We start from the raw sequence: 13,096 nt of genomic DNA on the forward strand, positions 1-13,096 counted from the left end.
ACATTATTGAATGATTTCCAGCTGTCATTGACTCTTATTCGAGCAACATAGCAGGTGTTCCAGTGGGAGCTCATTCATGTTTCACAAAGGATAGCAAATTTTTATATATCTAGATAGCTACATAATTTCTCATTTCTATGATATTTTAGTACTAAAATTACTATGTATTTGTAGGTTTACCAGTTTTCAGTTTTTGTTTGTTTGTTTGTTTTTTGAGACTGAGTCCCTTTCTGTCACCCAGGCTGGAGTGCAATGGCACGATCTTGGGATTACAGACGTGAACCACCGACTTTTTTTTTTTTTTTTTTAATGAGACAAGTTCTTACATTGTGGTCCAGGCTAGAGTGCAGTAGTATGATCATAGCTCTCATAGCTCACTGAAGCCTCAAAGTCCCTTGATCCTTACAACTTAGCCTCCCAACTTGTTGGGAGTACAGGCACGTGACACCGCACCAGCTAAATTTTTCATTTTTTATTTTTTGTAAAGACAGGTCTCCATATATTGCCCAGGCTGGTCTGTAACTCCTGGCCTCAAGTGATCCTACCACCTTCACCTCCCGCAAAGTGCTGGGAATATGGGCATGAGCCACTATACTTGGCCTGGTTTAATTTTGAAAGTTCTCTGTCAAAGTTTAAAATTTCTCATACACACACTTGAGATGAGAAAGCCTTCATGCTGAACTAGTTTAAAAATATCATTGGAGACAAAGAATGTCAATAGTATTCTAAATATTTCTTTAAGTAATAAAACTTCATTGAAGACTTAACTATGCTCTAAGAAGGAACAACTTTCAGATGTAGTTGGGAAATAGAGTTGTTTTCATTTTTGCACACCTCAAGTATATAGAAATGGGTACCCAAGTACTCATTTTATAGAGAAGTGGCCATTGTAGTGTGGTTTGTCTTTAAATTAGTGCTGGGTGAATAGTTCAGAGGAAGAAAAAAAGAAGCTCTTTGGCCCATCTTGATTTAATTTGTAAACCTGTTTTTAAATAGAAATGTGTAGGGACTAACCTACACTTAATGGGGTGGGTATAACTTATTGGCAGTTTTAAAACGTGAAATATGTTGTAGCTTTAACAAATATGTACCATGCTTATTGTTAAGTCATGACAGAATTTCTTTCAGTAAGTTTTTAAGACTTGATTTGTATTATTGAACTTGACCTAAACAGGTATGCTTTATTCAATTCTATGAATAGATAATTACTTTTAGTCACTAATATTAGTATTGATAAAGAACTAAATTTTAGTTGCATGCCCCTCTGCTTCAGCACTTATATTAAAATAATGTATGCCATTATTTTAGCAATATTATAGTTTATTCAGTATGCTTTTCCCACTATTTTTAATGGATTAAATAAAATCGTAAGTCATACCTTAAATACAGCTTATGCATTGTATATATTCAACATTGAATTTTAGTCCTCAAAGTGATCGGAGTTACCTTCTATTTCAGCTAACAAATTTACAAATAAGAAAAAATTAGCTTGAAGTATTTGAATAATATGTTTTATGTTTTATTCCGATTTCTATACAACAGAAATAAAAGCAAACTTGAAACACTGAAATACACTGTAGTATATTAAACTAGTTAGGAACTAGTTGTATATCTTTTCTAAAAAGGATCCATTTTCAATTTCATAGGGAAAACTGACACCTAAGATTGTAGAATCATGTGTGAAACAAGAGTAAATTGAACTTGAGTAGCAGCCATAAGGATTATTCTAAGAGCTCAGCTGGATGGTCCTCACTTGAGGTGTCTCATGATTGCCCTGACTTGAGTTGCTGTCATCTGAGGGCTCGCAAACTCACAGGTCACATGCCTCGGCTGGAAAAACTCACATCTCTGGCGCTCTTTACATATTTTCTTTCCAGCTACCTATTCATGGTAACTGGACTCCTAATCCATTGGCTTAGGTCTATCATGATGTGTCTTAACAGGAAAAAAAAAAAAGAAGAAGCTTTCTTTCCTAACCTAGCTACCGAAGTCTCCCAGCCTCTTTCTGTTTATTAGAAGTGAGTCACTATTTAGCTCAAATTCAAGGGAAGAGGGGGGAATTCAACTCCACCTTTGGTGGAAAGGGTATTTTAAAACCATCACAATTGTTTCAAAGCAATTATTTTTAGCCTTCCAGGAACTGTTTCTATTTTTCCTCTGTTTTCTGGCTACTCTTTGAATATGAGATTGATATATTAAAAAAAAAAACCCTACAGATAAGTGTAGTTATGTCCTGTGTATAACTGGAGTACTGTGCAAGAATCTGATTTCCTGGATTGCAGACAATAATTTGTCCCTTAAGGACAACCTATGTCTTTAGGGACTACATCTGGAAACCTGCTTGCTTTTAAGAGACGATTACTTCTCCAACTTTCTAGATACAAAAGGAAATCAACATTTTGCCCATTTTCTGGGACTTCAGCCAAATTCAGTGTTTCTTACTTAATTCTTCTTTGGACAAATAGTGACCACAACTTGAATTATACTTTTGTATAATAAACATTATATGTAATTATAAAATTAGGTCAAAGTTAAATGGTAAAGTTAATTAATAATATGCCTGTAATTGGCAAATAAAGTGTTTACCTGATAATACTTGTTTATAGCATTTGTTTCTGATGTCCATGTCTTAAAACCATTCATCTTGAGTATTTGACACTAATTGAAAGTAAAATTAAAACTTTTATGAAAAGCAGCAACTCTTGCTGCTCTTATATTTTTAGTCGCTTATACACTATTTTTGTATTTTTGCTAGAAAATTAAGATACACTAATGATGATAATAAACTTATTCTAATTTTGTATAAATTTTCCTTTGTGATTTGATCCATATTTCAGAGCCACAATGGAATGGGGAGGAATATTCACCAATGAAAAATTATATGAATGAATTAGGAATCTTCTTCTCCTCAAACATACATTTCTTTTTCCATGCCTCCTTGTCCCTAGGGTGTTTTCCTTTTGGCATATTGACGTGATTAGATTTCCTGTATCCCTTAAAAATCAAAGCAAGTGAACAAATTCTCCCTAGACTCTGGCATCTCATCTATAGCTCCTGCCACATTTCTCTTTCTCTCTAAAGTATTGAGAAAGTAACTCACATTTGTTTTCTGTACTTTTTCTTTCTCTTCACTTATTAATGCTCTGTGTTCTGATTTCTTCACCCATCATTGATCTGAAGTTGCTTTTAGTCATGAATTAGTACTTAGGAAATCTTGGTTTTCTGTGTCATTCACACTTGTTACCCATTCTCTACTCCCAATATCTTCTCTCTCTCATTGCTTCATAATTTCATATTAATTAGTTTTTCTGTAACCTCTTTTATCCTGTCTTGCCTGGCTTCTTTTGTTATCTTGTTAGGGTTTTTTCCCTTTAGATTTTGACAACCCCAGAATTTTCTTTTTTATTCCTCTTCTTATTCTATATAATATTCCCGAATAAATTTATCTCTGGGTGAATAACTTCAAGATTCATATCTTCAGAGCACGTTTTTCCTCTGGACCCCCAGTCATGTAGTTCTGCTCTCTACTTGGCATATGTGCCCTCATATATCACCATTGAAATATGCATGGAAATACCTAGACACACACTTGTATTACAACCATCTATTTCTTTTTCCCTATTTCCTTTCTTCCAATTTGGTAGTATCATCGGTCTTCACCTTTTCTTTCCCTTACCACCTACTCCAGCCATTTATCAAGTTCTAAGAGTTTAAATTTCTGAACATCATTTCACTGTCTACTCTTTTCAGCTTCATCGCTGTCACTTGGGTTGTGTCCTCAGGTTTCATTCCCAGATTTGTTTTCCCGTCTTCATAACATGCCCGGAGTCTGTAATTGTAGTGCTAAGATTGAGCCCAGGTCCACATAACTCGGTGTTTTTACCAGCACACATACTATATTGCATATTTTTCAAATTAATAAGTTGAATATTAAACCCAGAACTTGCAAAATTATTTCAGTAATCATTTCACTAAAATAACTTAATCAGTGATTTAAATTATTTCTTTTTAAATTATTTTAAAAGAATGAATTTGTCATCATTTAATTTTAATTTTATGTCTACATATATTTTATGAGAATCAGATTTGTTATTCATTCATGTATTTAACAAGCATTTATTAATCACCTTGTCCAGATGATAGACACTAGAAAATAGACCAAAGATACCAGCAGCACTGTCCCATTCAATTTACAGTCTCATGAAAGAGATAGATATGTAAGCAAATACTAATATTACAGTGTAATAAGTGCTAAACAGAGGAATATAACAAAGCCTTAAGAGTCCCAAAGGGATAGCTTACATCTAAGAGAATTGATACGATGTCACAGAAAAAGTATTTTATAAAGTTGGATTGTGAAGGAAGAAAGAGTAGGGACTTGTCTGACAAATAACTGGGAGAAGGATGCTTAGGGAGAGGAAACAATGTCAGCAAGAGCAAGGACTTGTATGCTTAATGATAGGGAAGAGTGGGACCCCGGACCTTGGACTTTATGTATATGGGGATTTGTTTTATGTGTTTATACAGAGGAATCACTTCAGCATATTCGTGTTTGCTTAAGTAATTCTAAACACGTATGGGGCAATTTGGAGGGTTAAGAGATAGAGACAGGGAGATTGATTTGGAGGCCAGTGCAAAAATTTAGATGACTTTTGAGTCTGATGAGAATCCAGACTATGATGTTGACTTTGTAAAGAAAGAAAGAAGAAAATGTAAGAACTGCTCAATGCTATGTTCTGAAGAAGTGTCCAAATGCTACATGTGCACATTTTGCTTTTGTTTTAAACTGTAGACATGGGATGTAGAGCTGGAAAGATCTGCAGAATCCTGGGCTGAAAGTTGCTTGTGGGAACATGGACCTGCAAGCTTGCTTCCATCAATTGGACAGAATTTGGGAGCACACTGGGGAAGGTATCTTAAAGCACAACTTTTTCTTTCTGAAAACATAAGTGTTTAAAATGAAATCCTTATTAATTCATCAGTACAGTTTTTCAAAGACTTGGTGCCTGAAAGAAAAGTAATCATGAAACAAGTAACAAAAAATAAATGCCACACGAGAACAATCAGCAGTTTTTTAGACTTTAATGTAAATCAACAACTTATTAGTAATGTAATGGGCATAAATATTTAAGTTTAATAATTTACGCCAAAGTGTCTTTCTACCAAATTATACCAATGTATTTTGCAATATTTAGTTTTGTATTTTCTCCAACTTTGTTTGCCCTCTGTGACTATTTTCTTTCTAATAGATATAGGCCCCCGACGTTTCATGTACAATCGTGGTATGATGAAGTGAAAGACTTTAGCTACCCATATGAACATGAATGCAACCCATATTGTCCATTCAGGTGTTCTGGCCCTGTATGTACACATTATACACAGGTATGTTTGGGGGGTATTATACTTAATTCCCCCAAATTGAGTTAATGTAACTATGAAGGAAATTAGGCTAGTGAACTTGTCTGTCTTACATCATTTAATATGGTTATTAAAAAAATTTATATGGATATTGATTATGTTGAATTGGCTTACAAAGTTCTATAAACAATGAAAATAATTATCACACAAAAAAGTCCAAACATCTTCTTAAAAAGACATTATTTCAGTGATTTTGCATATCAAACATTTTTAATATAGTCCCAGTAATATGGGGAGAAATATACCATCTTCAATGTCAAAGTTTTATCTCAAGGAATAAAAATATAGTTTTATTTACCAATGACATTCAATATTTACATGTGCAGCATATATATATATTTATATTTCGTGTTCACAATTGGTATGTTCTAAACTTCCAAATCAAACAACTAAAGGCAGATTGATAAAGCTCACTGCTGATCAGACTTATTATCAGTGAATATAAAGCAGATTAATTGTTCTGTATGCTTTTGCATGTGATAAGATTGACCAGCGTCAAACTACCTGATAACCAGTGACATGATGAAAAGATCATGTTGTATAAGAAATCTGAACATGTAAATTTTTGCTCCAGTATTTGCTGTTTAGGATGTGATTTTCTGCTCCTTTGTCAGAAAAGTTTCTTTATAGAAATGTTAATATGACATTAGGTTTGTGAGGATGTAACTTTTGAATTATTTACTAAATTTGCATTTGAAAATGCTTGCATTTTATAACCAGACACAGTTATTTTTCTGTAGCTCTCTTTTTAAAATTGAATTAGGTATTACTCAAAGTCTCAGGAAAAAGACCGTTTTTGATTTGATCTCAGTTCATTTTGAATGATAAACGTTGGCTTCTCACATTCAAATTTTATGCATTTTTCTCTCAGAAGTGTTGTCCTATTTCATTTCAGCCTGCTTTTTCTGAGCCTTTCATTTTTCTAATATAGGTTGTGTGGGCAACTAGTAACAGAATTGGTTGTGCCATTAATTTGTGTCATAACATGAACATCTGGGGGCAGATATGGCCCAAAGCTGTCTACCTGGTGTGCAATTACTCCCCAAAGTGAGTAGACAAAACACTACATTCAGATGTACATTTTTCTTAACAAAATGAAAATACGTTTATGTTCCTGATTGTTCCCCATTTTCAGTGTGTATCACTGAATGAAGTGTGTTATTTTAATTCTGTTTATTTACTATGGCAACAATTATAGTTGCCTAATGCATAAAATAAATGCATAAAGGGGGATATGAAATATGAGAGTATAATCTTTGTGAATATGGGAACCATATTTTTATGTCTTCGGTTTTACTCACTATACTATCCATAAGTATTGAATAATTGTTATTTATTAGAGATTAACAACTATACATTAATTGAGAAATGTATTTTCATCTGTGTAAAGACCATTTAAGGGATTACGTTAACAATGTGACACAATCATATTTAGGGTCAAATTCAAGTTTAATAATGTGTTTTTATTAAAGTAAATGGAATATAGTGAATATTCCGTGGCAGAGTTTGGCTTTCTGCAAAAGTTTGATTTTGTAATTTTTAACAATATGTGTTATAAATTACTTTGGAAATTTTCAAAATGAGGCAGTAATTTATATTTAAACCTAGTAACCAGAAGGGCTCTGTAATAAATTATATGAATGTCTTAAATCTATACGCCAAAATAATTACTTAGAATGTTCATATATAGTGATATTTCACAATATTTTATAAATTATGCGTTAGACTACTTTTTAATAGAGCGTATCATCTCTTAAAGGGGAAACTGGTGGGGCCATGCCCCTTACAAACATGGGCGGCCCTGTTCTGCTTGCCCACCTAGTTTTGGAGGGGGCTGTAGAGAAAATCTGTGCTACAAAGGTAAGCGCTATTGTGTTGTAGTATTCATGTTGATTTATATTTTAATCCAGCTCCTGCATTACTTATGTTTAAAAAAGCCAGAAGTGCACTTAATGATTACACGAAAAGTATCTAGAACTCTATTTCAAATATTTTGGAGAAATCTTTTACAAATATTTATATTACTAATAAGTTTGTTATATGAAATTTTTAAAGTTCCATGGTTATTTCAGGTAACTATTTCTGATTCTACTTTGAAATTACCCCAGAATGACAAGTATATTTATATTCTTAAAAAGAGTCATTTTGATGTATGGTTGACTAGAGTTATTTCCATAACTGTCATCTTTTTTTAAAGGATTTAGCAATTTAACACAATTTATCTTTAGCACTTTAAACATTTTTAACAAAACACCCCTTTGTGTATCTTATTGAACCATGCTCAATGAATTATATTGATTTTTCACTTCTCACTGCACACTATTCAATTTGTCATGCTAAAATAATAAGAAAAATATAATAGTAATATAAAACTACTATAAAAGTAGTACTGTCAAATGCATTTGATGTCTTAAAAAGTAAATATGGTGTCCTGTTTATAGCACATAGAGATAAACTGTTATGACAAAGCTTTGTGAAAAGTCATGCACTTGTGCATTCAAGTGAACATTTTTTACTGCCTTGTACTTTTTTCTTGATGACTAAAGGAGGAATAATGTAGACGAAGTATATTAGGAAATATTTGAACAATTGCAGCCCTTTTTTAGTGCTCATAATGACACGTCTCTTTTTTTCCCTTAATGACGCATTAACTAAAGTGAGTAGACAAGAAGTGCCCATATATGTCCCTCTGTTGTATAAGCCATTTTAAAATTCCTGGAAGCGTTTGCAGCATTTTTTCCTTGTGTGGGTGTTTTTCATATTCTCTGTGTCCAAACCTCCAACCTACCTGCCTCTTCCCCGGTGACCATTATCTTTTACTTAAAGCTGACTTTCTTGTGACTTCATACTTTTTTTTTGGCTTCTGAGTTCTTGGGCATGCATCAAAATAATATGCCTCTCCAAAATGTGCCATTGTCAAGCCTTTGATAAAGGCCAGTCTGGAAATAAACATTAAATTTAAAGTTTGCAATTGCTCTCCATACTCAAGTTTAAATTTCTGCACATTGAATTTTCTTCTAAAGGAAAAAAACTTTCTATGGACATGGATTTTGTCATAGATAATAAGGGCATGTAAATCCTTCTTTAGGCCACATTTCCATTTGGGAGAAGTCTAAATGTGATCCTCCTGAAAATATTAAGAATATGATTTTAATTGAAAACAAATTTGATTTTGCTAAGCCATGACCTTATTAGATCACTGTGTAGATTTCATGGTGTCATTATGAAAATCAAACAATGATATGTTGAAATATAAGCAAAGTTTAGAAGTGGCCTCATTGAATATTAGTCGAACATTAACATAAATGAATCAAGGACTTAAAGGCTTATGTGTGTTCATTTATTCCACTGCAGTACCTAAGATCACCACCTTAAGCCAAAACCTGTGCAGAAAAACAGTTGATTTTTCTAGTTCTAAATGTTAAATAGGAGTATCAAAGTATATTATTATTTGATAATTCATGCACATGTCAAATAGGGTTAATATTTCCTAAATCTGCTTTCTCTAACAGAAGGGTCAGACAGGTATCATCCTCCTCGAGAAGAGGAAACAAATGAAATAGAACGACAGCAGTCACAAGTCCATGAAACCCATGTCCAGACAAGATCAGATGATAGTAGCAGAAATGAAGTCATAAGCACACAGCAAATGTGTAAGACCTCTATATTACTTATTAAAATTTTCAAAGTACGTAAATGGTATATCCATCAAGATTTTATTAATTAGAACATTTTTAGAATGGAAAAAATTTTGTCGTTAGGCTATATATAATGAACTACAACTGCTTTTATATTATTTAAGTTATTTAGGTGTTTTTTTCTTTGTAGCCCAAATTGTTTCTTGTGAAGTAAGATTAAGAGATCAGTGCAAAGGAACAACCTGCAATAGGTAATATTTTTTATTACTTTGAAAACTAATTGAATATAATAAATATTTTTATTTTGTGCTAACATTCAGAGAAACTAAATTTTGTGCCCAATTACTTTTATTTAGGTACGAATGTCCTGCTGGCTGTTTGGATAGTAAAGCTAAAGTTATTGGCAGTGTACATTATGAAATGGTAAGTGTTATAAATGTAATTATTTGAGGATAGAGTCATTCCATGTAATATTTGATTTTTATTGTGCAAAATAACATCTTACATAAGTATAGATATTTTGCCCAGAAATGTTTATTTAATTGAAAGTCATGTAAGTGGTAAATAGTTGGGACTTATGCAGAACTCTAATATTTTTAACATCTTTTTATCTCCTCCTTTTTTCCAAGCAATCCAGCATCTGTAGAGCTGCAATGCATTATGGTATAATAGACAATGATGGTGGCTGGGTAGATATCACTAGACAAGGAAGAAAGCATTATTTCATCAAGTCCAATAGAAATGGTATTCAGACAATTGGGTAAGTACCCAAATAATCTTTTGGACCAGATAATTTTAAATTGTAACAGTGAGCTAACACATTTTTTTTTTTTAGAGCAAAGCATAGAATAATTTAAGAAGAAAGAATTTGATTATTTTCAAGGTTCATTTTAGCTTGTACTTTTCTTAGACAAAAAGAAGATAAAGCATTTAAGGTCAAAGTTGAACTCTTTTGCTTTTAATGGGCATGCTAAAACTTCAAATTTTTGAGTTTCATTAAAAATGTATAAATTTACAGTTAATTTCCAATGTAAAGCAATACATTTTTTAGCTTGACAGAAAATACCCTGAGAAGGGTAAGTAATTTGCATATTCTTCCTGTCCTATTTAGGGAAAATGGCTTATTTCATGCAACAGTAACTTTGTTGATAAGATAAATTACATTAGAGAAAAGAGCATTTTGAAAAGTTCTGTAAATATGTATTATGCTATGTCATCTTTCTTTTGTCCATTTAAAAGTATCCCAATATAAAAGCATTTAATTTTATTAATGTTTCTCCTATTAGGTGTACCAAATACCTTATTCCAAAACACTGTGTATTTTTACATGTACCGTATAGAAAGTAGAAAAATGGGGGCTTTTGGAATACCTCTTTAGTGTCTTTTTTTTTCCCTCTAAGTAAAACAGTAAACATTACTGAAGTTCATACAGAACTCCTTTTCTTAGGAAATTTGACATTGTCTCTTTTGTTACAATACAGTTGCATGAAACTTCACAGTGGGGTTAAGTTAGAATTAATAACTATAAAAAACTATTAGGAACTCTCAAAAATTTGTGGAATGATCTCCTATACAGTCTTTTTTTTATTGTTGTTTTTCATTTGTTAGTTTTGTTTTTTGTTTTTTGTCACCCAGACTGGAGTGCAGTGGCGTGATCTCAGGTCACTGCAACCTCCACCTCCCGGGCTCAAGCGATTCTCCTGCTTCAGCCTCCCAAGTAGCTGGAATTACAGGTGTGTGCCACCATGCCGAGCTAATTTTTGTATTTTTAGTAGAGACGAGGTTTCACCATGTTGGCCAGGCTGGTCTTGAACTCTTGACCTCAGGTGATCCACCCGCCTCGGCCTCACAAAGTGCTGGGGTTACAGGTGTGAGCCACCACATCTGGCTTATACAGTCTTATTAAAAGGCTTGAAGGGTGGTTTTTAGCTGTTAGTGATAACTCTTTTTAGCCAAAAAAAAATTTTTTTTTAAGACAGTCTCACAAGTTCAACTTTTCCTGCCTCAGCCTCCCAAGTAGCTGGGACTACAGGCACGTGCCACCATGTCCAACTAATTTTTCTTATTTTTAGTAGAGATGGGGTTTCACCAGGTTGGCGAGGCTGGTCTCAAACTCCTGACCTCAAGTGATCCACCAGCCTCAGCCTCCCATAGTGCCAGGATTACAGGCGTGAGCCACCACACTTGGCCTGAAGTTCTATAGAAATATTCATTAATTAACCTATTCACTTGGAAAACATTTATTACTTTCAATAAATAATAAATATTAGTTATTAGCTTTAGTAAGCCAAGCGGTGGGTGTTCCATTAAAGGACATTTATCCTGTTATTTACTTTTTTTCCTCTTAATTTTTAGTTATCTCTATTATAGAAATTCTCTTGAAACTTGAAGGCTATATTTAATAGATTGTATATTTTATGCCTCAAAGAATGTTATTTCTTTTGGACACATTATAGATGATGAATATTAAATACTGAATTTGAAGCTGATGGAAATAAAGAATTGTTGAAATTTTATACCTTCAGTTCTGAGCTAATGTATTCAGAGAGTGTACCATGTTAAAGTACCATCACAAATAAGCCTTACCTTTTGCAATAGATGTTATATAAACCTATTAAAATTTTGATGTATAATTGTGTGCCTAATCTTATATTTCAGCTTTTTAATAATGCATGTGATGAGGAGAAGTTTATTCATTTTACTGTATAATTTTGCTAGATACTAGGGGGAACAAAAAGGAATAATGGACGCTCCCTTAGGTACTTATTATTTTGTAGTCTTTTCACAACATTGTCTTGTATTTCCTGTTGTGAAAGACTAAATAGTTTGGTCCCGTGGAGGCAGGAAATTAGTATTTGAGGGTTTTAATTTTGATAGGAATCAAATATATATATATATATTTATATATATATAGCTCTATGCTATTATCTAGATGTTTTTGAGATTAATAATGAAAAGAGATAACCTTAAGAATGGTGTTGATTTGGTTAATACTTGATGGTAATATGGATTTAGCATAAAGCTAATGATATATTCTTATATTGCTACTTGTCTATTTTAATAAGTGTTAAAAAAGAAAATTAAGTTTTCATAGACTTGAAAGATACCAGAAATGATGCTGCTGCTGCTGATGCCTATATGAAAATAATTAACATTTCTGTATTTTACCTTCAGCAAATATCAGTCTGCTAATTCCTTCACAGTCTCTAAAGTGACAGGTTAGCACATTCTTCATCTTATTTTCTTAGTACTGTGTAGTATGTTATTGCTTTCAAAGGATTCACTCATTGTTTTGTGTTTTAATTCTTCAGTTCAGGCTGTGACTTGTGAAACAACTGTGGAACAGCTCTGTCCATTTCATAAGCCTGCTTCACATTGCCCAAGGTAAACCAGTGTACACATAGGGGGCTTTGGCCCTGTGATAACTGTTTTTGCCTGAAATTCTGATGTCTCTGGGATTCAAAAGTTGTATAATCTTGAACTGCTAAGCAGGAGGGAGCAATGAAACATCATAAACTACATGCACTCCAGGCAGGCCTAGTGTACTTTCTCAAAATGCAAAAGTATTCTCTGCTATTTCATAATGTCAGGGTTTATGCATGTAATCTGTATGTTCATCTGTGATACAAAGAGTGCTTTATTAGTCTGCTGTGGCTGCTGTAACAAAATAGCATAGACTGGGTGGTGTAAACAACAGAAATTTATTTCTCACAGTTCTGGAGGTTGAGAAATTCAAGATCAAGGTGCTGGCTGATTCAGTTCCTGATGAGGGCTCTCTTCCTGGTCTACAGATGGCCACCTTCTCTGTGTCCTCACATAGTGGAGGGAGAAAGAGAGCTCACTCTCTTACATCCCTTCTTATAAGGACACTAATCCTATTGGATGAAGGCCCCCCCCTTATGACCTCATTTACCATTAATTACCTTCATAAAGGCCCTGTCTCCAAGTTAGTCGAATTGGGGATTGAGACTTCAACATATGAACTTTGAAGGGACAAAATCATTCAGTTCATAACAATTTCTTACAGCAGAAACTAAAGT

The 13,096-nt window shown here is 33.3% G+C and overlaps 1 protein-coding gene across 2 annotated transcripts in view; it reads left to right on the plus strand.

The window, feature by feature from the left end:
- The window catches only part of CRISPLD1 (cysteine rich secretory protein LCCL domain containing 1), a 51,208-nt gene that overhangs the window by 22,885 nt on the left and 15,227 nt on the right, over positions 1 to 13,096 (plus strand). The window contains exons 3-12 of one of the 2 annotated variants that reach the window (XM_054498431.2): positions 4,793 to 4,911; positions 5,250 to 5,382; positions 6,350 to 6,465; positions 7,178 to 7,278; positions 8,931 to 9,071; positions 9,247 to 9,307; positions 9,413 to 9,479; positions 9,686 to 9,816; positions 12,231 to 12,274; positions 12,368 to 12,440. In XM_054498431.2, coding sequence (XP_054354406.2) covers positions 4,793 to 4,911; positions 5,250 to 5,382; positions 6,350 to 6,465; positions 7,178 to 7,278; positions 8,931 to 9,071; positions 9,247 to 9,307; positions 9,413 to 9,479; positions 9,686 to 9,816; positions 12,231 to 12,274; positions 12,368 to 12,440 — 986 coding nt within the window. Of the gene's footprint in view, positions 1 to 4,792; positions 4,912 to 5,249; positions 5,383 to 6,349; positions 6,466 to 7,177; positions 7,279 to 8,930; positions 9,072 to 9,246; positions 9,308 to 9,412; positions 9,480 to 9,685; positions 9,817 to 12,230; positions 12,275 to 12,367; positions 12,441 to 13,096 lie in introns of those variants that run through there. The other variant, XM_054498432.2, reaches the window with a different exon arrangement.

Source organism: Pongo pygmaeus, chromosome 7, assembly GCF_028885625.2.
Source record: "Pongo pygmaeus isolate AG05252 chromosome 7, NHGRI_mPonPyg2-v2.0_pri, whole genome shotgun sequence".
Classification (NCBI taxonomy): domain Eukaryota; kingdom Metazoa; phylum Chordata; class Mammalia; order Primates; family Hominidae; genus Pongo; species Pongo pygmaeus.